Below are 26,220 nucleotides of genomic sequence, written 5' to 3'. Positions count from 1 at the left end.
GTTTTCTAGTGTTATTTACTCAGTAGAAATTCTGCTGAGTGTATATTACTTTATAGTAAAAGGTGGTAACAGTAATATTGCAGTACTATACCTATACATTACTGAATACAATATGTGTGTGTGTGTGTGTGTGTGTGTGTGTGTGTGTGTGTGTGTGTGTGTGCACCTAGTTGAGGCTGCAGGGGTCGACTCATAGCTCCTGGCCCCACCTCTTCACTGGTTGCTACTAGGTCACTCTCCTTGAGCCGTGAACTTCATCATACCTCTGCTTAAAGCTATGTACGAATCCTGACTCCACTACATCGCTTCCCAAACTATTCCACTTCCTGACTACTCTGTGGCTGAAGAAATACTTCCTAACATCCCTGTGATGCATCTGTGTCTTCAACTTCCAACTGTGTCCCCTTGTTGCTGTGTCCTATCTCTAGAACATCCTGTCTTTGTCCACCTTGTCAATTCCTCTCAGTATTTTGTATGTAGTTATCATGTCCTCCCTGTCTCTCCTGTCCTTCAGTGTCGTCAGGTCGATTTCCCTTAACCTCTCCTCGTAGGACATACCCCTTCGCTCTGGGACTAGTCTTGTTGCAAACTTTTGCTCTTTCTCTAGTTTCTTTACGTGCTTGGCTAGGTGTGGGTTCCAAACTGGTGCCGCATATTCCAATATGGGCCTAACGTACATGGTGTACAGGATCCTGAACGATTTCTTATTAAGATGTTGGAATGCTGTTCTGAGGTTTGGTAGGCGCCCATATGCTGCAGTAGTTATTTGGTTGATGTGCGCTTCAGGAGACGTGCCTGGTGTTATACTCACCCCAAGATCTTTTTCCTTGAGTGAGGTTTGTAGTCTCTGGCCCCCTAGACTGTACTCCGTCTGCAGTCTTCTTTGCCCTTCCCCAGTCTTCATGACTTTGCACTTGGTGGGATTGAACTCCAGGAGCCAATTGCTGGACCAGGTCTGCAGCCTGTCCAGATCCCTTTGTAGTTCTGCCTGGTCTTCGATCGGATGGATTCTTCTCATCAACTTCACGTCATCTGCAAACAGGGACACTTTGGAGTCTATTCCTTCCCTCATGTTGTTCACAAATACCAGAAACAGCACTGGTCCTAGGACTGACCCCTGTGGGACCCCGCTGGTCACAGGCGCCCACTCTGACACCTCGCCACGTACCGTGACTCGCTGCTGTCTTCCTGACAAGTATTCCCTGATCCATTGTAGTGCCTTCCCTGTTATCCCTGCTTGGTCCTCCAGTTTTTGCACTAATCTCTTGTGTGGAACTGTGTCAAATGCCTTCTTGCAGTCCAAGAAAATGCAATCCACCCACCCCTGTCTCTCTTGTCTTACTGCTGTCACCATGTCATAGAACTCCAGTAGGTTATTGACACAGGATTTCCCATTCCTGAAATCATGTTGGCTGCTGTTGATGAGATCATTCCTTTCTAGGTGTTCCACCACTCTTCTCCTGATAATCTTCTCCATGACTTAGTATACTATACATGTCAGTGACACTGGTCTGTAGTTTAGTGCTTCATATCTGTCTCCTTTTTTAAAGATTGGGACTACATTTGCTGTCTTCCATGCCTCAGGCAATCTCCCTGTTTCGATAGATGTATTGAATATTGTTGTTAGGGGTACACATAGTGCCTCTGCTCCCTCTCTCAGGACCCATGGAGGGATATTATCCGGCCCCATTGCCTTTGAGGTATCTAGCTCACTCAGAAGCCTCTTCACTTCTTCCTCGGTTGTTTGTACTGTGTCCAGCACTTGGTGGTGTGCCCCACCTCTCCGTCTTTCTGGAGCCCCTTCTGTCTCCTCTGTGAACACTTCTTTGAATCTCTTGTTGAGTTCCTCACATACTTCACTGTCATTTCTTGTTGTCTCTCCTTCCTTCCTTAGCCTGATTACCTGGTCCTTGACTGTTGTTTTCCTCCTGATATGGCTGTATAACAGCTTCGGGTCAAATTTGGCTTTCGCTGCTATATCGTTTTCATATTGTCGTTGGGCCTCCCTTCTTATCTGTGCATATTCATTTCTGGCTCTACGACTGCTATCCTTATTCTCCTGGGGTCCTTTGCCTTCTATACTTCTTCCATTCCCTAGCACACTTGGTTTTTGCCTCCCTGCATCTTTGGGTGAACCATGGGCTCATCCTGGCTTTTTCATTATTCATGTTACCCTTGGGTACAAACCTCTCCACAGCCTCCTTGCACATTGTTGTTACATATTCCATCATCTCATTAACTGGCTTCCCTGCCAGTTCTCTGTCCCACTGAACCCCTTTCAGGAAGTTCCTCATTCACGTGTAGTCCCCTTTCTTGCAGTTTGGCTTCATTCGCCCTGGCCTTCCTGCTTCCCCCTCCACTTGTGGCTCTACTGTTCCTGGAAGTGGGACTATTATCGAAATAGACGATTTTCGAATCAATTTTCCCCATAAGAAATAATGTAAATGCAATTAATCCGTTCCTGACACCCATATAGATGAAGTACATAAACAATACAGTGGCACATGATGAATGAAACATTAACAGAATAACACTTACCTTTATTGGCAATTCTTCTTTGTGTATGGAAGACTGGAGGAGACAGATTGGATTATTTACTGTTTGGAAGGGGAATCCCCTTCCATCAACACCTCGGGTACCAATTGCTTTTCTGGGGTTACTTCTCTTCTCTGTTTCTTAATGCCACTAGGACCACCTTGAGAGTCACTGGAGTCCTGTCTCGCAAAAAAACTGTCGAGAGCTCTGTTTCTGGCGTCTCTTTAAAACTTCCCTAAAATGGGCAAAGACTCTGTCACTGTATAAGTTGCCGATATGGCTTGCAACATCCTTCTCAGGGTGATGTTTCTCCATAAATCTTTCCATCCTACTCCACATTTCAAAAATCTCCTTAATTTCTGAAGAAGGCACCTTCTTCCATCTCTCTTCCTCCTCCTCTGCAGCAAGATTCTGAGCTGCAATCTGTTGCTCTTCCTGCTGAAGCTCTTGCAGCTCCTCAGTGGTTAGCTCTTCGTTGTGGTCCTCCACCAACTCTTCCACATCCTCCAAACTCACATCCAACCCCATGGAACTCCCCAGTGCGACAATAGAGTTCACAACTGACATAGGCTCATCAGGGGCTGCCTCAAACCCTTCAAAATCCCTCTTGTGGACACAACCTGGCCACAATTTTCTCCAAGCAGAGTTCAAAGTCCTGGTAGTCACTCCCTCCCAAGCCTTACCTATAAGGCTTATGCAATGGAGAATACTGAAGTGTTCTTTCCAAAAATCTCTTAGGGTCAAGTGAGTGTCTGAGGTCACATTAAAGCACCTTTCAAACATTGCTTTGGTGTAGAGTTTTTTAAAGTTTGAAATGACTTGCTGGTCCATGGGCTGGAGGAGAGGAGTGGTATTCGGGGGCAAGAACTTTACTGTGATGAACCCAAACTCCTTCAGAATTAGGTCATCCAAGTTTGGAGGATGAGCAGGTGCATTGTCCATTACTAGGAGGCACTTGAGATCCAATTTCTTTTCCAGGAGGTAATTCTTCACACTAGGGCCAAACACTTCATTGAACCACTTGACGAAAATGTCCCTCGTGACCCATGCCTTACTATTAGATCTCCAAAACACACAGTTTACTCTTCATAACATTGTTTTTCTTGAACACTCTGGGATTTTCAGAATGGTACACTAGTAACGGCTTCACTTTGAAATCCCCACTAGCATTAGCACAAAACATTAGCGTCAGCCTGTCTTTCATAGGCTTGTGTCCTGGCAGTGCCTTTTCTTCCTGAGTAATGTAGGTCCTCTTTGGCATTTTCTTCCAAAAGAGGCCTGTTTCGTCACAATTGAACACTTGTTCAGGTTTCAGTCCTTCATTCTCTATGTACTCCTTGAATTCCTGCACATATTTTTCAGCTGCTTTGTTGTCAGACCTGGCAGCCTCACCATGCCTTACCACACTGTGTATGCCAGTACGCTTCTTAAATCTCTCAAACCAGCCTTTGCTGGCCTTAAATTCACTCATCACCACTAGTTGCAGGCAATTTCTTTACCAAATCGTCATGCAACCGCCTAGCCTTTTCACAAATAAGCAACGTCATAAGACATCTCCTGCTAATTGTTTCTCGTTTATCCACACCAATAATAACTTCTCAACATCTTCGAGTACTGATGATCTCATTTTTGTCAGCATATTTACCCCCTTTGCAACAACAGCATCCTTCATTTCCTTTTTCTTGGCTATGATGGAAGATATGGTTGTATGGGATTTGTTATACATCCTGGCCAGTTCACCCACACATACGCCACTATCATATTGTTCAATGATGTTTTTCTTAAATTCAATCGTATTTCTCACCTTCTTTACCAAAGGGTTGGCACTAGGAGCTTTCTTTGGAGCCATGGTAGCTTATTTAGCACTTGCTAGCACTAAAATCAATGGAATATTATGAAATATTTCGTTGGAGAAAGTGAGGGGACCGTCGCTCACTGGTAAACAATGGCACACTGGCTGGGAAGGGAAGGCCCAGGTGGCTCAGAGCATGAGTACACGTCCTGGACGAAGGACTATTAGTGAGTTAATGGACCATTTGCGAGCCAATGTTTAGACGAAATAACAGGACTATTTCCGAAATGGACGACTTTCAGGCCGGACGATTGTTGAGGGACCACTGTATTACTAAATGTAAAAGGAGAAACTTTTGTTTTTCCTTTTGGGCCACCTCGCCTCAGTGGGATACAGCCGGTGCATTGAAAGTAGTAGTTTACTGAAGAACAAGGAGGCTTTAGAATGGGTAGGGAATGTGTAGATAAAGTGTTTACATTGAAGCATATAAGTGTAGAGTATCAAGATAAAGATTGGGAAGTTTTCATTGCATTTAGGGATTTAAAACAGGCATATGAGAGGGTGGATAGGGGAACAATGCAGCAGATGTTTCAGATGTATGGAGTAGGTAGTAAGTTACTAAATGCTGTAAAGAGTTTTTATGAGGATAGCGAGATTGAGGTTAGGGTGTGTAGGAGAGAGGGACATTACTTTCCAGTAAAAGTAGGCCTTAGACAGGATGTGTAATGTCACCATGGTCAACATATTTATAGATGGAATTGTAAAAGAAATAAATGCTAGGGTGTTGGGGAGAGGGGTGGGATTAAATTATGGGGAATCAAATACAAAAGGGAGTTTAAACAGTTACTTTTTGCTGATGATACAATGCTTTTGGGAGATTCTAAAGAGAAGTTGCAAAGGTTAGTGGATGAGTTTGGGAGGTTGAAAGTGAACATAGATAAGAGTAAGGTGATGAGGGTATAAAATGAGTTAGGTAAAGAAGAATTGGATATCACATTGGAGGGAGGGAGTATGGAAGAAGTGAATGTGTTCAGATATTTGGAAGTAGATTTGTCAGCAGATGGGTTTATGAAGGATGAGGCTAACCGTAGAACTGATGAAGGAAAAAGGGTGAGTGGTGCATTGAGGTATTTGTGGAGACAAAGAAATGTTATCCATGGAGGCAAAGAAGGGAATGTATGAGAGTTTAGTGATACCAACACTTACATGGGTGTGGGAAGGCAGCTGGAGGCAGTGGAGATGTTGTTTCTAAGGGCAATGTGTGGTGTAAATATTATGCGGAGAATTTGTAATGTGGAAATTAGGAGGTGTAGAGTTACTAAAAGTATTATTCAAAGGGCTGTAGAGGGGTTATTGAGGTTGTTTGGTCATTTAGAGAGGATGGAGCAAAACAGGATGAATTGGAGGGTGTTTAAATCTGTAATGGAGGGAGGAAGGGTAGGGGTTGTCCTGGGAAAGGATGGAGGGAGGGGGTAAAAGGGGTTTTGTGTGTAAGGAGCTTGGACATGAAGCAGGCATGTGTGAGCATGTTAGATAGAGATGAATGGTTTTTGGGACCTGACGAGCTGTTGGAGTGTGAACAGAGTAATAATTTGTGAAGGGATTCAGTGAAACTGGTTAGTTGAACTTGAATCCTGGAGGTTGAAAGTGCAGTGCCTGCACTTTAAAGGAGGGGTTTGGGATATTGGCTGTTTGGAGTGAAATATAAATTGTCGTATCTGAGCTCCTCTGCAAGACAGTGGTTATGTGTGAATGATGGTGAAAGTGTTTCTTTTTTGGGTCACCCCAGTGGAAATAAGTCACTCTGTCTGACTTTTTGGGTTATCCTAGGTACTTTACACATATGATGCTGTATATGATAATTCTATGTAACTGTATTTGTGTATACCTGAATAAACTTACTTGCCTCAGTGGGATATGGCCAGTTCATTGAAAAAAATAATAAAATAATTAAGAAGAAGATGAAGAATGCTACAAAATAATTTTTTTTATGTTCATTACAGACCAGCAATGATAATGTATGGGATCAATAACATCAGAGAACTGGTCGGCCCTCGTGTGAAGATGGAACTGATTCTCGACAATCCTCTCTGCACCATTGACAAGTAGGCTTTATATGCTGTGTGCTCCATTCTTGATTTTATTTTTATATACCACTACACACCTTCATGATACCTCTCATATATTCTTGTGGCAGAGTAATAGTTTTAGATTTTAATGCCAAATTATATAACAGGCAAAATTCTATTGGATGTGTATTTGTTTACAAATTTAATGAGGTACAACTGTGGATATGTTTATTTGTGATACAGATTAAGCCTTTGTTGAGTTTAAACAGTGCTGTATGATCCTAGTGAGTTTTGTACTTAGTTTTGATTATAATAATAATGTTGAGTTTAATGGAGAGAAAAATGTCCTCACTATAACTTGAGTTACTGCTGTATAGCACAATGGGGAAATGGTTAGTCTTGATCAGCCAGTTTGCAAGTACAGGTTTTCCCCTCTCTTTTTATAGTCTTGCTTCATGGAAATACACTTTCATACATTGATCCCATGACTACCAGTAATTAGCTTCATGCAGTATAAATTCCCTCTTACATGGTCATTCTATCCCAGCACCACTTGATGTTTTAACCATATCTCCTTAAATACCTCTTAAACTAATTTCTACTCACAGTTATAATAAATAATAGAAAGAAAACAAATTTGATCATGGTAAATCCAGTAAGCATATTTTGAACATACTCCTATGGTTGATTTTCAATTTGGGTGTCTTGCACTAAGTCAAGAGAAATGAGCACCAAGCCAGACAAAGTTGGATTGCTCTGATACTGCCAGGATTAGAGGTTAGAGGAGGGAAGAAAGTAGTAGGGAGATATACATTCACTGGCTCAATACATGTGCACTTCACTCCAGACAAAGGTTGGTTGTTCAGGGGTGGAAGATGGGAGGGAGGACAGGTAAAAGGGACAAGAATTATGATTGAATTTTGGTTTTAATTTTTGTTTTCATTTCTTTTTTTGACCAGTTATTTTTATATTAGATACAGTATATGGTCATTTGGTACCTGTCTGCTGTGCTTATAAGTTTTTGGTAAAAATAAATAAAGGAATGGGGAATTTTTACCCTGATTTTATAATGTACATTGGAATTGATTTTTTTTCGACAAGTTAATTATTTCTTGTATGTGACTGTTTTGTGCATGTTGGTAAGCTCATATGTTCTTTGGTAAACATTAGTCAAGAAATGTAGAATTGGCCAAGTCTCAGAAGAAATTCTTGTTTTACATGTTATACTGTATTGGGTTTGGTCTTCACGAATTACTTATGCTTCACGGGTCGAGAATACATCTATTGCTTAAATCACAAATGCAAGATTATGAAGATTGGGGAAAGGACAAGAAGACCAGTCAGAGGCTGTAGACCTCGCTCAAAGAGAAAGACCTAGGGGTGACCATAATACCTAGCATATTGCCAAAGGCTCATATCAACTGAATAATGTACAGTAAGTGCTCATCTAGCAATATTTAAGAGTAGTCTTCAGAAATTTCAACAAAGAATCATTTTGGGCTCTTTATACAATTTGTCAGGCTCATCTCAGAGTATGCAACACCAGCATGGGATCCACACCTGGAAAAGCATGTTTAAGAAACTGAGAAAGTGCAGAGGTATGCAACTAGGCTTGTTCCAGAGAATAAGTGCTAAGGGGTATGAGCTATGAGAAATAGCTGTCAAAATTGACATTGGAGGACAAAAGAACCAAAGAAGACATAGCAACATACAAAATACTAAGAGAAATTCATAGAGTAGACAGGGATTGGCTGCTTTGAGAGGTGGGAAACAGGTACTTGAGGAGGGCATGGCTGGAAGTTAAAGACATAAGCCACTAGTATATCAGGAAATATTTTTGCAGTCTCAAGAAGTGGAATGACCTCAATAAAATAGTGGAGGCAGGCCCCATGCATAGTTTTAAGAGCAGGTACAATAAGGCCCATGAAACTTAGAAGAGTGAATCTGGCAAGTGGCAAGTTGAGTGGGGCCAGGAGCTAAGACCTAACTCTTGGAACCACATAAGTACACCTATAGCTTAGAAATACAGTATGCTACAAGGTCATCCTTACAAATTTGTAGGTTTCTTTATTCAAGGATTTTGGTTATCCACTGTTTTTGTGAATAGCAACCATCTACCACATTCAACTATCCATCGATTTTCTGGCTCATCGGCTTCTCCCATGCCCATATTAATTCATTCATTCATTCTCTCTCTCATTCTCTCTCATTCTCTCATTCTCTCTCATTCTCTCTCATTCTCTCATTCTCTCTCATTCTCTCTCATTCTCTCTCATTCTCTCTCATTCTCTCTCATTCTCTCTCATTCTCTCATTCTCCCATTCTCTCATTCTCTCTCATTCTCTCTCATTCTCTCATTCTCTCTCATTCTCTCTCATTCTCTCTCATTCTCTCTCATTCTCTCTCTCTCTCTCTCTCTCTCTCTCTCTCTCTCTCTCTCTCTCTCATTCTCTCATTCTCTCATTCTCTCATTCTCTCTCTTTCTCTCTCTCTCTCTTTCTCTCTCTCAATCTCTCTCATTCTCTCATTCTCTCTCTCTCTCTCTCATTATCTCTCATTTTTTTTTTTTTTTTTTTTTTTTTTTTTTTACACAGGGTTTGACAAGGTTAAGGATCCCTAGCTTTATTGACAAGCTATTTACAGGTTAAGGATTCCTAACTTTATTGGCAAGCTAAGAGCTGTTACCTACATCAGCTCATTTGAAAGCATTTTTATTGTTATGAGACATACAAATAGGGAACAGGATGAAGTTGGAGCCATCTGTGGGCCAGCATTTTCATTTGATCAACTGACTTTATCTCATTGACATCATTATACTGTACGAATGTGTTCCATACTCGAGTCATCCTGGGTATGTATGATCTCAGATGGAGTGAAGTTCTGGAGAAGGGTACAGCCAGAGTGAAGTTGCTGCTTTCTGCCCGTCTTGTGGCATAAAAGCTTGTTTCACGCTGTCCTCGAAGTGGATCCAAGTGCGGTATTTTGACAGTATTGGCCTTGTACATAACAGTAAGGCCACCCACATCCCTCCTATGTTGAAGGCTCTGCTGAAATGACAGATCTATCCAGGATGGGTCCAGGCGAGAGATGAGACGTCTTGCTCTGTTCTCTACTCTGTCAAGCAGTCGCAGATGAGAGGGGGGGCAGGCAAACCAAGAAAGTGGAGCATACTCAAGGTGTGAGCTTACTTGTGCCTCGTACAGGATCTTGCAACCCCTACTGTCAAGCAGATGGGAGATACGGCGAAGTGCTGTAAGCTTCCTGGCTGCCTTGTTTGCAAGATTTACAACATGGTTCTTCATGGTTAGTTTGGAGTCAAATTTCACCCCAAGGATATCAACTTCTTCTCCAGGTGCCAACACCCTCCCATTTATCCTTACTACTGCACCAGCATTACCATCACGGTGCCTAGAGACGATCATCATTTGCGTTTTCTCAGGTGCAAATGTTACTTGCCATCTATTTCCCCAAGCTGATATAGCTCTCAGCTGGTGATTGATGTAGCTTAGAGCAGCTGGCATTTCTTATCTTGGATAAGTGAATGTTAGTGTACAGTCGTCTGCGTATGCACGTGATTCTGGGATGAGATGAAGAAGGTCGTTGAAGTAGATATTCCATAACAATGGTCCCAGCATGCTTCCTTGTGGAACACTTGCCCCAATAGGATGTCTTGCTGATTCTGTTTCATTGAGAACTACACTTAGAGATCTACCATGAAGGTAATCACTGAGGAGACATAGCGTAGAGCCTGCAATTCCCAGTGCTTGAAGTTTTGCTAAGAGGCCCTGGTGCCACACCCGGTCGAAAGCGCCAGCAATGTCCAGTGCTACCACACAGCTGACTTTGGATTCATCCAGTGGCTGGTGCCACTTAGTGGAGAGGTTTAACAACAGATCAGCAGCAGAGTAACCTTTCCTGAAGCCATGTTAACGATCACAAAGTAGTGAGTGGTAGTCAAAAAATTCTGTCATTTGTCTTGAGATTATTGTCTCAAGGATCTTACCAGTGATTGACAGGAGTAACACTGGTCTGTAGTTGCTGATTTCTGCTCTGCTCTTCTTTTTGTGAACAGGGACTACATTTGCCTCTTTCCATAGAGAGGGCCATTTACACTGTACTAGGCAGTGCTGAAAGATGCGAGTTAGAGGTGCTGCTAGCTGGTCTGCACATCTCAGTAATCTTGGGCTCAACTTGTCTGGGCCCACAGCCTTTTCTTGGTCAAGCGATTTAAGAAGGAAACGCACCTCTTCCTGCCTTATTGTCACCACTGACAGTTTTGACACAGTTCTTGCAGCTAGCCAAGGAGGCTCCCTTGCTAGATCAGGAACTTGCATTTTGGTAGCAAAGTGTTCAGCAAAGAGGTCCGCCTTCTCTTGACTACTAGTAGAGGTGGTCCCATCCTGTCGATTTAGAGGTGGAATGAGTTCATCAGGCAGATAACCTTGTCTGTCCTTGACCAGGGACCACCAGGTTTTGGAGCCTACCCTACCTGATGCTAGCTTTCTTTTAGTGTCCACCTCCCATTTAGCAATGGCCCACTTTCGAACGTCACCCATATGCCTACAGGCTTGCGTGTGCAAGTTCCTGTTATAGGTGGTAGGATGTCTCTTATACCTTCGCCATGCTTTGTACTTAGCAGTAGCAGCCTCTCTACAACAAAAGCCAAACCAAGGCTGATCTGTAGGCTTCGTCACATATTGCCGGTGAGGAATGTGTTCTTGTTGTAGATTAAAGATGTGTCCAGTGAAGGCTTTCACTTGGTTGTCAACATCCCCTTGGAGAAGAGCATTCCAATCGGTGGTGGTGAGCTCAGAGCAAAGGGCTGGCCAATTACCTCTTTCCCATAGCCAGGTTGTGCGTGTGGACTCCTCACCTTGTTCTGTTGGGATCTTAACCCTTGAACGGTCCAAACGTATATATACGTTCATGCGAGTAGCGCCCCAAATATATATATACGTTTTCTTTGTCATTCATTCAACATTGCCACGATAAGCCTGAGTCACCTAGACATGAGAGAATGGGTGTGCGCACTCACTGTGTGCCATGTTAAAATAATTGGGGATGCCTGGGTACCATATGCTCTTTTTTCCTTTTAAAAAAAGATTTTTTTTCTCTCAAAAAATTTGGGGCACTACGCGAGTGAACGTATATATACGTTTGGACAGTTTAAGGGTTAAGTGTCATAAAAACAGCCTTGTGGTCAGACGATCCAACATAGCCAAGGGGTTGACAAGTGACTATGCCTTCTGCCAGATCACTCTACTGGGTCAAGGGAGGAGCCAGAGATGTGAGTAGGGAAATCAACAAAGTTTCTCATGTCAAACACTGCAAGAAAGTCATCAAAGTCCCTCTGTATAAGGTGCTGGTTGAGGTCACCAACAATTATGATATGTTGACAGTTGTGTTGTAGCAGAAGGGAGTCAATATTTTCCATTAGGAAGTTGATGGGGTCTGCATGCTGCCACTGAGGTCTGTACATTGCACATGCTAGTACAGAGGTACTAGTGTTTATGCAGAGTTTGAAGAACATCATTTCAAGATGTGTAGGGGTGGCAACATCAATGTGCTGGGCATGAACACTTTTAGAGAAGCACACAGCAACACCTCCTCCTTGCCCTTGCCTGTCTCTTCTCATCCATGAGGTGTAGCCAGCAATTCTTGCAAAATTTTCTGGAGTCCTGTCATCCAAAAATGTTTCAACAACAGCTATCATGTCGGGACGTCGAGTGTTCACAAAACTATGTGTGAGCTCTCCAACATTAGTAATGAAACCTCTAATGTTGGCTGACAGGATGCTGATAGACTGGCTCCTCATGATGATGTGGTCAGCTTGAGGTGGTGGGTGTGTAGGGCATGTAAGGTGCCTGCCCTTGAGAGAGGTAGGGTACTGAGGCAGCTGCAGGGATGTAGGTCTGTGGTCTTGTATAAGGCACAATACTACCTGCTGGGCTGGGATAGGAGTAGCTGAGTGATTGGTGAGTGTTCACCAATTCAGAGATTCTGCTGGTTTGTTCTGAGAACAGGTCTCTAAACAGGTGGTCCTGTCTGTCAAGTTCCTTTTTCTTCCGACACTGGTCTTCCGTATGCCCTTTCGTGTAGCAGCAATTCCACCTGGTATCTCGCAGGCAGTTGTTGGCATTGTGCCCCTTCCGGTGACAGCGAGAGCACAGCCTAGGTGCCTGGGAGGGTGGACTATGATTTGTTGCACCTCCTGTGTTTTGCAGATTTGTCCTCAGGTTCTGCCACTGGAACTGTATTAGTGGAGGGTGAGACGGCTGTAGATGTCTTCCTCCTCCACGTCCTCTTCCACGTCCTCTGCCCCATCCTCTACCAGTTCTGACAGATGTGTCCCTGCTGTTTGTACTTTGGCGCAGTAGGTGATCAGGTGAAGTGATAGTTCCCTGATTATTAACTGCACCAATCTCTGGTGGAGAAACTCCTGACTCAGAACTTGCTGATGAAGCACTGCTGCCAGATTCTGGAATAGTGTCGGCAGGTGTGCTGACAGGTGTGGGATCAGAGATGGTATGTGCACTGTCAAGTGGACTGGCAGTGGCTGAAGCAGAGATGTCAGGTGTAGGAGAATTAACAGATCCAAGGCTTCCCTCGTTGCTGGGAAGAGGATTTGTTCCCTCTGTGGTGGTCGGAGGAATTGTGTTAGAATTCCCAAAGGTAGTGTTTTGAATTCTGTCAGTCTGTGGGACCTTAGCGATGACAGAATTCCACCAGTTATTTACCCCTGAGTTAAGCTCAGTGTGGGACTTCCAGTCTTTGTCAATAGTGTCACCATCAGCTGAGCAGCTTACGTCACTTGATGTAGGCTTGCACTGACCTTCTACAATAGCTTGGAGGTTATCTAATGATTTGAGGAGCTCATAAAGTGCTTCCCTGTGATGGATTATCTTAGCTGCAACTTTACAACACAGCCCAAGAGGGCAGTCTTGATCTTTGGACTGCAGAAAACAATATGAAGTTCAACGATGAGAAATTTCAATTACTCAGATATGGTAAACACGAGGAAATTAAATCTTCATCAGAGTACAAAACAAATTCTGGCCACAAAATAGAGCGAAACACCAACGTCAAAGACCTGGGAGTGATCATGTCGGAGGATCTCACCTTCAAGGACCATAACATTGTATCAATCGCATCTGCTAGAAAAATGACAGGATGGATAATGAGAACCTTCAAAACTAGGGAGGCCAAGCCCATGATGACACTCTTCAGGTCACTTGTTCTATCTAGGCTGCAATATTGCTGCACACTAACAGCACCTTTCAAGGCAGGTGAAATTGCTGACCTAGAAAATGTACAGAGAGCCTTCATGGCACGCATAACGGAGATAAAACACCTCAATTACTGGGAGCGCTTGAGGTTCCTAAACCTGTATTCCCTGGAACGCAGGCGGGAGAGATACATGATTATATACACCTGGAAAATCCTAGAGGGACTAGTACCGAACTTGCACACGAAAATCACTCACTACAAAAGCAAAAGACTTGGCAGACGATGCAACATCCCCCCAATGAAAAGCAGGGGTGTCACTAGCACGTTAAGAGACCATACAATAAGTGTCAGGGGCCCGAGACTGTTCAACTGCCTCCCAGCATACATAAGGGACATTACCAACAGACCCCTGGCAGTCTTCAAGCTGGCACTGGACAAACACCTAAAGTCGGTTCCTGACCAGCCGGGCTGTGGCACGTACGTTGGTTTGTGTGCAGCCAGCAGTAACAGCCTGGTTGATCAGGCTCTGATCCACCAGGAGGCCTGGTCACAGACCGGGCCGTGGGGGCGTTGAACCCCGGAACTCTCTCCAGGTAAATTCCAGGTGAACTCCAGGTAGGACTTCTGAACCTTCCTCCTGTAGCTCCAGGCTTGTATCCACATGTACCACAGGATTATGGATATCCTTCAATTTTCTGAAATTTTCAACCTGGCTGCAACAAAATTCTTCTTCTGGAATGCAGTCTGTGTGGCAGTAGTTGGAACAAGTAGGTTCCTTACATCTAAGAAGAATTTTGTCCCTTGTGGTACACCCACAAACACTGCAGTAACTACTGGGACAATAGCCAGATAGCGTAGATATTCTTGCTATTTTGCGATGTGAAGTCATTCCAGAGGAGGCTTGTAGGTTTGCAATGAAGTTCACAGGAGAGAGAGGGTGGGTGGGGGTATCATGGGTGGGGTGGAGTATCGTGGGTGGGGGTGTTTATAGCGGGTGGGTAGTTAGGGCGGCAGTGGGCCGACGAGCTGGAAGCGTTGCCTTCTCAATATCACTTAATAAACATTGTTTATGCTATCCACTTTTCCACTAAAGGAAGATACAGTGGACCCCGGGTTAACGATATTTTTTCACTCCAGAAGTATGTTCAGGTGCCAGTACTGACCGAATTTGTTCCCATAAGAAATATTGTGAAATAGATTAGTCCATTTCAGACCCCCAAACATATGCGTACAAATGCACTTACATAAATACACTTACATAATTGGTCGCATTCGGAGGTAATCGTTATGCGGGGGTCCACTGTATTACACAAATCACTATGTTGCATTGTACCAGTCACGTTGTTATAAAGCACCCAGATGCTAGTACAGATTTGGGGGCTGTATTACATACATTTGGTTTCTGAAACACTAGTGAACCAAAATCTGAAATAAAATTTTGTTAATCAATTTTCGACAGAGCCAGTGAGTCATTTGATATGTTTAAATCTTTGTTAATCCTTCTTGATTACATTATGCTGATCAACGTGGTATATGTTGTAAATCTGCCTGTTATCAAGCACATTACTGAATGATTCTAATGCCTGTGCAAATAATATCTTTTAATAGGCTTACATGAAAGAATAATTTGGAAACTAAACAAAAATAAAACTCATGTTTCTTGACCAACATTTACTAGAAAAAACATGCAAGTTCACTACACATAAACCAAAAGATCATGTAAAAGTTAATGCAGTTGCTCTAAAATGCAGAAAAATAAAATAATTTTTAATTTCCATTCCTATACTGTACAAGTACTAATTTGAGTAAAACTAAAAAAACGTACTTTTGAATAATTTTTATGGAAAGCATATGCACATACATGTAAATGGTAATTTACAAAAAATGCATTGGTTAAAAATGAGAAAAATTTAATTATGAATTTAATCCTTAATCCTATTCAGTTAGTGACGTTGCTTGAGTGGTTCCTGTGATAGTTTAACCCCTTCAGGGTCCCCAGGCCCTCTCCAAGACTTGTTCTCAGGGTCCCCAAATTTAAAAAAAAAATTATTTTTTCTTATGAAAAGATAGAGAATCTTTTCCCGATCATAATGACACCAAAAGTATGAAATTTGATGGAAAACTTACAGAATTATGCTCTTGCGAAGTTAGCGGTCTCGACAATGTTTATGCATCGGCGATTTTGCCCACTTTGAGCCCTATTTTCGGCCAATTCCAGTGTACTAGTCGACAAAAATCATAACTATTTCGCTAGGACTCCATTTTTTCTATCGAATGAGTACAAGAAATCACCCATTTACCGATTTCAACTATCCAATAAAGTGGTCAGAATTTAGCAATTTTGCCAATTTCACACAAATTTCAAAAGATGCCAATTTCCAAATAGGGTCCAGAATAAACAAGAAAGACATTCCTGGCACTAAAATAACATTTCCTCTGTTCATTAGTCATGTCCCCAGGCCTCTCTTACATTTCTTTTACTTTCCACTTTGAATTTTTATTCTTACAAAAAATAGAAGATTTACTGTTATGAAGACTACTGCATTAGTGTAGAAATGGTATAAATAATATCAGTGCACTTGTGAAAGAATATTAGACTCACCAGTTAATGTGTGTTGGACGCTTGGCATGATTTGTTTACTTTTGAACTTTGGTAAAAATTGAACATTTCTGCTACTTTGAGCTCAATTTCAAGGTACTTTTCATTATAAAACCAGTCAAAATCATCTCAGTTTCTGTAATATGTCTTCCATTCTATAAAATGAGACCAGGAAAACTAGAATACAACAATAAATACCATACAAAAATACAGTGCAAAGTCGCTGCTTTAATCCAAAAACACGGTCAAAGTTTTTTTTTTCTCATTACGCACTATGTGCTGCAGGAATTTTTTTATACTGCACACACTGACCACATAGACCCATTCTTTCATATGTAGGCCTACCAGCTTTCTCTCACTAGATTTGAGGGTGCTAGAATTTAGGCGTACTAGTACGTCAAAAACCCTGGGGCGTAAGCCGTACTAGTATGGCCGAAACCCTGAAAGGGTTAAGAGGGTAGAGTTTAATTGCAAGAGAGGCTGAATCTTCTATAGGTGATGCCTTCAGCAAACAACCGAAGTTAGCAAAAGAGGTTTCACTGTATCAAGAGCAGAAACAAAATAAGAGGATGTACAGATGAGACATTTCATTAAGACAACAAAATTCTTAAATAATTTCATTAATAAAAAAGTGCATTAAAGGATTTATGTCGTTTGGAAAATATAACTAATGAGTAACATATTGGTATAAAATAAGGATGAACTTTTAGTGTGAGATATATAAAGAAACAGGATAGCTGCAACTTGTTAAGTCAGTTTATTAACCCTTAAACTGTCCAAACATAGATCTACGATCGCTCACGTAGTGCTCCAAACATAGATCTACGTTTTTTACATTCTTTCTTATGGAGAAAATCAAGGTTGGAGTGCTATGCGCGCAAACGTAGATCTACGTTTGGATAGTTTAAGGGTTAACCCTTAAACTGTCCAAACATAGATCTCTGTTCACATGTGTAGTTCTCCAAAAGTAGATCTACTTTTTTTTTTTAAATATTTTCAAATAAAAAAAAATGTAGGTCAAAGTTTTTTTATATGCTTTCAAATGTAAAAAAAAAAATCATTACGTTTTTTTACATACTTTCAAATGTTGAAAAAACGTAGATCTACATTTGGACAGTTTAAGGGTTAAAGAAGGAAGGAATAAAAATAAGTGTGAGATACAGTATGAGAGACAGGCAAATTTATATATATATACAAAAATAATTTGAGTAATCCCATGAAAGGTTAAGCTGAGGGACAGTATAAATCTGATGTAATAAATCTGAAACTAAACTAAAAACTTTCTAAATGCAGTTGCATTTGAGGTAAACTGCTAAGTCCAAAACACAAACAGTATAGTTATGTCAAAAATTTCATAGAAATCTGAAATGAATATAAAAATCTCAGCAGTAATGCCCATAGCCCACCATTTATCAAGTCATGAAAGATAAAAGAATTTGACAAGCTAAATGAGGATACCCTTAACATACAGAGAATCATTAATGAAATTCAACTATGAATATATAGAAGTCATTGGGGGGTTTAAACCATAACATTTAACAAATAGTCAAATTCTTCAATGTACTATAATGAATTTCCCTTAGTGCATAAATATATTAAAGGAGACACATTCTTAACATTATCTAAACTCACTTTGAAAGAGTGATCATGTACTATTCCTAACAGTAAAACATGTTGCTAAATATGACCTGTGAAGAAAAAATAATAAACATTTTCCTCCTCTCCTACTATTTCTTGAAGCCTCCCTCCCTTCTTCATCCCCAAATAGTTCAGGACTGTATATGCTTTACTGGATAATTGTATCTTTTCTGATTGGAAGATATACTGACACTGAACATCAGAAATTTCTGTATACAGTTGAGCTCCCAAATTTGTATGCTTTGTAATTCAGTATTCAACCTCTCCTCATTTAACAACTTACTCATTTACTGATGCCTCGGACTTACGATGGGCTCTCTGACCAGTATTCATGCCTAAATAATATATATTAGAGCTGATTTCCTCTACTCTGTTCATTTCAATATACAGTACACTACTGTATAAACATTTGACAATATACCAGAAATGTTATAAATGGTGCAAAGGTGACATTAAAACAATATCAAAGATGGTTGACACAAACTCACTACCATTATACAGTAGTATGCTACTCAGCGACGAATTCGTTTAATGACGTGGTCTTAGGAATGGAACTCTGTCATTAAGTGAGGAGAGGCTGTATTTAATAATGTAGTATCACAATTTTGCTAAAGATCATCTCATAAATAGCTTAATTTATTTATAAGTTTTTGTCAGTGCCCATCATTTTAACTTGTTGCATGATCCTTGAATTGTAATCTAACTAATGGATTTCATTCAAAATATGCTCAATGACTTTTTTTTTTTTTATCAGTTTCATTAGATTAGGGCAGTGTTTAAAGAGATATGAGTATTGGAAAAACAAACTCAGATTTTAGCATAATTTATTTTGGTATACAGTGGAACCTCAAAAATCTAACTTAATCCGTTCCAGGAGCTAGTTCTAAGTTTGAAAAGTCTGAAATTCAAAGCAATATTTCCCATAAGAAATAATGGAAATGCAATTAATCCGTTCCAGAAACCCAAAAATATTCACACAAAAAATACATTTTATAGAGATTAATTACAGTTTTACATACAGCAAATACTATAGTTTTTAATTATGTATAGTAATACTTATAAAATAACATTTTTACTTACCTTTATTGAAGATTGGTGATGGCATCTGGAAGATAGGGAGGAGGAGAGAGGGAGTTGGGGTTAGTGTTTGGAAGGAGAATCCCCCTCCATGAGGACTTCAGGTAAAGCCCTATCTGGGGTACTTCCCTTCTCTGTCTTTTAATGCCACTAGGCCCAGCTTGAGAGTCACTGGACCCCTGTCTCACAAAATAACTGTCCACAGTCCTCTGTTTCTGGCACCTCTTTAACATTTCCCTAAAATGGGACATGGTTCTGTCACTGAACTTGTTGCAGAGATGGCTTGTTTCAGCTTACTCAGGGTGGGACTTCTGCACAAACATTTGGACATCATTCCACTTGGCACAAATGGAATGGCATCTCTTATTTCACAGTCCCACAAGCACCAAACACAACGAAATACTAATCGTAAAATGCGTGAATGAGAGCGCAGGTTAGTGTTCACTCAAGCATAAACAAAGCTAGACTGCTCACGGTGCCTGCACGGGGACGCAGACAGAGCGGGCGGCAGACGGGTCCCGTACCCAGCGGTCCAAAAATAAGGGCGCGTTCGATAATAGGGACACAACAGTTTGTCTGAAAAAATGGTCCTATTTTCGAAACGTTCAGTATGTGATACGTTCGATTTTTGAGGTTCCACTGTATACAGAATTTTGTATTTGCAAATTCTAGATTCATGTGACCCTCGCAAGTTTTGAGGTTCAGCTGTGTCTTAAGATGTCTGATTATGATCGAAAATAAAGAAGTGCCTTGTTAATAAGTAGATACAAAGAATTACCTTTTATAAATATGTAATGTTAACATGTGTTTTGTAGACATTTGCATTGAAAGTAAATCCTGTTTATGGCCTGTTGAATCAGACTCCTGGTGCTTGTGATTTAACTCTTTTGCTGACTGTGCCGTAGTATTATGGCTTTGAAGTCACTGTCAGTGCTGTAGTACTACGCCATGAGCTCAAATCACTCAGATAAGCTGTGAGCAGTAAATTTGGGCCTAAATATGAGACAATGGGTCAATGTGATAAAAAAAAATCGTGCAGCACACAGTGCGTAATGAGAAAAAACTGCAACCGTGTTTTTGGTTTAAAACAGCAACTTTGCGGTGTATTTTTGTATGGTTTTTAATGGTTGTATTCTTGGTTTCTTGGTCTCATTTCATAGAATGGAGGATATATTACAGAAATAGAGATGATTTTTTATTTGGTTTCAGGATTGAAAATAGCTTGAAATTGAGTTCAAAGTAGCAAAAACGTTCGATTTTTGCTGATGTTCAAAAGTAAACATATCACGTCACACGTCCAATGCATGTCAACTGGTGGGTCTAACATGCATTCATGAATGTGCTGATATTATTTATACAATTATTACAATATTGCATAAGAGTATATGTTCTTTTTTTGTGTGTGAATAAAAAATCAAAATGAAATTCATGTGTAAAGCCTGGGAACATAACTAATGAACAGAGGAAATGTTATTTTAGTGCCAGGAATGCCTGCATTGTTTATTCTAAACCCTATTTTGAAACTAGAATATTCTGAAATTTGTTTGAAATTAGCCATATTACCAATTTTTGATCACTTTATTGGGTAGTTGAAATACTGTACAGTGGTCCCTCGTTTTTTGTAATTAATCCGTTCCTGGAGCCGTTACTATAAACGAAATTTACGATTTACGAATCAATTTTCCCCATAAGAAATAATGTAAATACAATTAATCCGTTCCTGACACCCAGAAGTATTAAAACAAAAATTTTTTTTACATGAAATGTACATGTAGTACATAAACAATACAATGGGAAATGATGAATGAAACATTAACAGCATAACACTTAACTTTATTGGAGATTCTTCTTAGTGTATGGGAGACTGGAGGAGGAGAGTGAGTGGATTGTTTATAGTTTGGAAGGGGAATCCCCTTCCAGCAACACCTCAGGTACCAATTGCTTTTCTGGGGTTGCTTGTCTTCTCTGTTTCTTAATGCCACTAGGACCACCTTGAGTGTCACTGGAGTCCTGTCTCGCAAAATAACTGTGGTGGAGAGAGCTCTGTTTCTGGCGTCTCTTTAACACTTCCCTAAAATGGCCCAAGACTTTGTCACTGTACATGTTGCCAACCTGGCTTGCAACAACCTTGTTAGGGTGATGTTTCTCCATAAATCTTTCCATCTTACCCCACATAGTAAAAATCTCTTTAATTTCTGAAGAAGGCACCTTCTTTCATCTCTCTTCCTCCTCCTCTGCAACAAGATTCTGAGCTGCGATGTGTTGCTCTTCCTGCTGAAGCTCTTGCAGCTCCTCAGTGGTGAGCTCTTTGTTGTGGTCTTCCACCAATTCTTCCACATCCTCCAAACTCACATCCAACCCCATGGAACTCCCCAGTGCCATAATTGATTTTACAACAGACATAGGCTCATTAGGGTCAGTCCCAAACCCTTCCAAATCCCTCTTGTCGACACAATCTGGCCACAATTTTCTCCAGGCAGAGTTCAAAGTCCTGGTAGTCACTCCCTCCCAAGCCATACCTATAAGGGTTATGCAGTGGAGGATGCTGAAGTGTTCTCTCCAAAATTCCCTTAGGGTCAAGTGAGTGTCTGTGGTCACAGTCAAGCACCTGTGAAACATTGCTTTTGTGTAGAATTTTTAAAGTTTGCAATGACCTGCTGGTCCATGGGCTGGAGGAGAGGAGAGGAGAGGAGTGGTATTCGGGGGCAAGAACTAGACTGTGATGATCCCAAACTCCTCGAAAATTAGGTCATCCAAGTTTGGAGGATGAGCAGGTGCATTGTCCATTACTAACAGGCACTTGAGATCCAATTTCTTTTCCAGGAGATACTCCTTCACACTAGGGTCAAACACTTCATTGAACCACTCAATGAAAATTTCCCTTGTGACCCATGCCTTACTATTAGATTTCCAAAACACACACAATTTACTCTTCATAACATAGTTTTTCCTGAACACTCTGGGATTTTCAGAATGGTACACTAGTAATGGCTTCACTTTGAAATCCCTACTAGCATTAGCACAGAAAATTAGCATCAGCCTGTCTTTCATAGGCTTGTGTCCTGGCATTGCCTATTCCTCTTGTGTAATGAAGGTTCTCTTTGGCATTTTCTTCCAAAAGAGGCCTGTTTCATCACAATTGAACACTTGTTCAGGTTTCAGTCATTCAGCCTCTATGTACTCCTGGAATTCATGCACATATTTTTCAGCCGCCTTGTCGTCCGAACTGGCAGCCTCACCATGCCTTACCACACTGTGTATGCCAGTAGGGTTCTTAAATCTCTCAAACCAGCCTTTGCTGGCCTTAAATTCACCCACATCACCACTATTTGCAGGCAATTTCTTTACCAAATCTTCATGCAACTGCCTAGCCTTTTCACAAGTAATCGAAGTCATAAGAGTATCTCCTGCTAATTGTTTCTCATTTATCCACACCAATAATAACTTCTCAACCTCTTTGAGTACTGGTGATCTCATTTTTTGTCAGCATAGTTACCCCCTTTGCAACAACAGCATCCTTGATTTCCTTTTTCTTGGCCACTATGGAACATAAGGTTGTGTAGGGTTTCTTATACATCCTGGACAGTTTGGCCACACTTGTACCACTTTCCTATTGTTCAATGATGGTTTTCTTAAATTCAATCGTATTTCTCACCTTCTTTACCACATGCTTGGCACTAGGAGCTTTCTTTGGAGCCATGGTAGCTTATTTAGTACTTGCAAGCACTAAAATAAATGGAATATTATGAAATATTTTGCTGGAGCACGTGAGGGGACCTTCGCTCACTGGTAAACAATGCCAGACTGGCTGCCGCCCCGGCTCACGCCGTGGGCACGCGTCCTGGACGAACTATGACTCGTGAGTCAACCTATGAAAAGCGAGTCCATGTTTATACGAAAATACCCCTTTGATTGGCGAAATTTACGATTGCTGGGAACTACGAAAAGCAGGGAACCACTGTAGTTGATTGGGCGATTTCTTGTGCTCGGTTGATAAAATGGAAGATATACTAGCGAAATAGCTAAGAATTTGGTCGACTGGAATAATGTAATCGTTCTAGAATAGGACTCAAAGTGGGCAAAATCGCTATGTAAATATTGCTGATGCAGCAAAATTCATGGAGGTGTAATTTTGTCAATTTTCCATCAAATTTCATGCTTTCTGTTTTTATTACCATCAGAAAAAAATTCTCAACCATTTCATAATTTTTTTTTTTTTTTTTTTAAATTCTTGGACATTGTGAACAGGTTTCAGATTGGGGTTCTGAACAGTGACAGGGTTAAAGTCTGACAGACACCACAACCTGGCTGATCAGGGATGGCTTGCAGGAAATTAAAAAGTTTTCAGTTGATGACGAGTTTTTGTTCGTTCCCTAAAATTTAAAGGGAAGATATTGAAAGGAGCTAGGTTTTTATTCTTATAGTTATTTTGTAGTGTGCTTATTACTTTTAAGTTTTTTTTTTTGTTTTGTTTCAAAATCTGTTGCATAATTTCAGTACAGTAAATCTTGAAAAAAATCATATTGAGCATTATTAGTGAACATTCCAGGACGATTACATACTTTTTTGAGAATGCCTTATAATTTTGCATGTTTTGCACTTAGCTGTATGTTCACCTCATTTAACAGTACTCATTCGAACTGTAACAGATTAGCCCTATGAGCTCTCCTGTATCTGGTATCATAACCTGGGACTGCTTTATTTATAGCAACCTAGTTATCACTAGATGAAATATCATTGATATTGTAATAATTATAATAGTCTTTAGATTATTGCTGTGTGCCTTATAAAGGAGAGTTTTAATTTTATTTGTGATAATTATTTCAGTGTCACACAGTACACAATGAAATTTCTAGATAACAGTAATGTAATTATATAAATTTTATACATAATTTTTTGAGATTAAAGTAATTGAGGTATGGAGATAATGAAACAAAATTGTTAATGGTCATGAATACTTCATTTTTTATACTGCATGTATTTTTCCATAGGGTATATGTATTTTAACACACCACCCATCTATTAATCATTACATATACTGTATGATGAAATACATATGGTATAAAAATGATTATTAACATTTACAATGGTACCCCGAGTTTCGGCCATAATTCGTTCCAGAAGGCTGTTCGAGTGCCGTTACTGAACGAATTTCCCGTAAGGAATAATGTAAGTTAGATTAGTCCATTTCAGACCTCCAAAAATACACTTACAAAAGCACTTACAATAATACACACACACAATTGTTCGAGTTGGGAGCTGTATGAAACTCGGGGTACCACTGTATTTTAAACAAGGCTTCTCTCAGTATCAACTTACTGTTAACTATAAATTAGAGATGACAAGCAGTCATCAGTAATTTATTTATATATGAGTTACTTTCTTCACCACTTCTCTTATGTTACTATTGTGATATAAGGGAGGCAGTGAAAATTGCAATGTGCAAATAATGAAAAGTAATGTACCACTGAAGACCCTAAATCATTGTCACGGAATGCCTTGATAACTCTTATATCGTAGTTTTTTAAGTCAAAGAACAGTGCAAATGTTGAAAGTTTTAAACATGTCAACACACTATAGGAAGAATATTAATGCCACTAGTACCACATCAAAATAGGGTAAAGTATTGTGTCTCGGCACTTCAGTAATGTATTACTGAGTAAAAGACAAGCTGCTTTGTTATTTTCTTTTAATTTTATTAATAGTAACCAAAGAAAACTATTAGTAAATTTTAAAGATTTGTTTTGATTTGAAATTATTTATTATGTATTGTTTCTGAAAAGTTAAAGTGCATGGTACATTTCGCTATGCATTACCTTGATACATACTTATTGTATCAAGAGAACTCAATAATGTGGATATTTTGTCAACTAGTATGTACAATATTTCACTCCATTTTATTTTCAAGTATGGTACTGTACAAATAATAATTTAGCTCATTACATTTTTTTTATTTAAAAACTGTGCATGTTAAAAAGCCTTTAAGGTTTCATTATGGGAGTATTTACTTGCCATGTTTTGTGTGATGTGTTGTTTCTTTTACATAGCTGTTGCTTGATATGTTATCCTTTATATATGTCTGTGATGTATTTACTTTATTATTATTATTATTATTATTATTGTTATTATTGTTATTATTATTATTATTATTATTATTATTATTATTATTATTATTATTATTATTATTATTATTAGTTTAATATTTTTTAATAAAATATTCCTGGCATGTATCTTTTAATAAAAGAGTGACAATACAATTCTTTGTGATTTAATTCACTGAAGTAGATTCCCACTGGCAGGATTCTGTCTAAGTCTTTATGTCGTGAGTTAACCCTCAGGATATTTGGCTTGTATTGCTCTTCATTGGCCTAATATTTACACATTGTCTAATCTTAAAACAAAATAAATTTTTTTTAGCCATGCTTGACATGTCACTCATAAATTTTACTTGACATGTAACTTTACCAGATCTCCACTACACTCTCATGCTCAGCATGTTTGGGCATGTGTAAGGTCATATGTATAAGTCTTCTGCTGTCCTATTACTTTTACTATTCCTTGATAATGTTAGAAGTCATGAGCATGCTTGGAATTTCACTATTTTTTCACAGTGGTTATTTTGCATATTGTGATATCACCTGTTTACTGTGATTTTATTGTGTGCATGCATGCACACATATGCACATACATTTATTCATTTATATATTTATTTGTAGATTATTTTATATTTTCTGCACTTAATTTAACTGTACTATCAGCACATATGATATTGTACACAGAAATACTCTCAAAGAAACTGTGCTATCTGGAACGTTATGGTGCTGAAATTTACTGTACTCAAAAGTACAAGAGTAATATGTGTGTGTGTATGTAGTGTGCTCAGCTTGACTCAACTTAGACTGTGACTGACAAAAAGTCTCTGGATAAGCTAACCCATAGAGAGGCAATAAAACAGCTTGCCTGAACAGTAAGACAACCATTTTGCCAAACACTAAAATGCTCAGAGCAGCCATATGCAGCATAGCACCAGGCAAGGAAGGAGACAAAATGACCCTAACTGGGGACAATTGATAAGATCTCCATTCAAGGCAAAACAGCTTCCAAATTACTGAAACTGAGTTCAGTAACTTCCAAACCCTGACTATGACAGTCTGTAGATGTCAGAACGAGGTACGTCTTGAGTTTGACCCGGGACCTGAAGCATGAAGAGTGTTTTACGACACAACCACAGAAAATGTCAGAAACCACTTCAATATAAATATGGCTCCATAAGGAGAGTTGTA

The 26,220-nt window shown here is 39.9% G+C and overlaps 1 protein-coding gene across 2 annotated transcripts in view; it reads left to right on the top strand.

Moving 5' to 3' along the window:
• alpha-PheRS (phenylalanine--tRNA ligase alpha subunit) overlaps positions 1-26,220 on the top strand; it is a 125,739-nt gene that overhangs the window by 36,889 nt on the left and 62,630 nt on the right. For both annotated transcript variants that reach the window (XM_070085899.1, XM_070085900.1), the window contains one exon: positions 6,331-6,432. In XM_070085899.1, the coding sequence (XP_069942000.1) occupies positions 6,331-6,432 (102 nt within the window). The remainder of the gene's footprint in view (positions 1-6,330; positions 6,433-26,220) is intronic.

Source organism: Cherax quadricarinatus, chromosome 17 (assembly GCF_038502225.1).
Source record: "Cherax quadricarinatus isolate ZL_2023a chromosome 17, ASM3850222v1, whole genome shotgun sequence".
NCBI classification, from domain to species: Eukaryota; Metazoa; Arthropoda; class Malacostraca; order Decapoda; family Parastacidae; genus Cherax; species Cherax quadricarinatus.
Note: the sequence above shows the minus strand (reverse complement) of the source record. Positions and strands in the feature narration are given on the sequence as shown.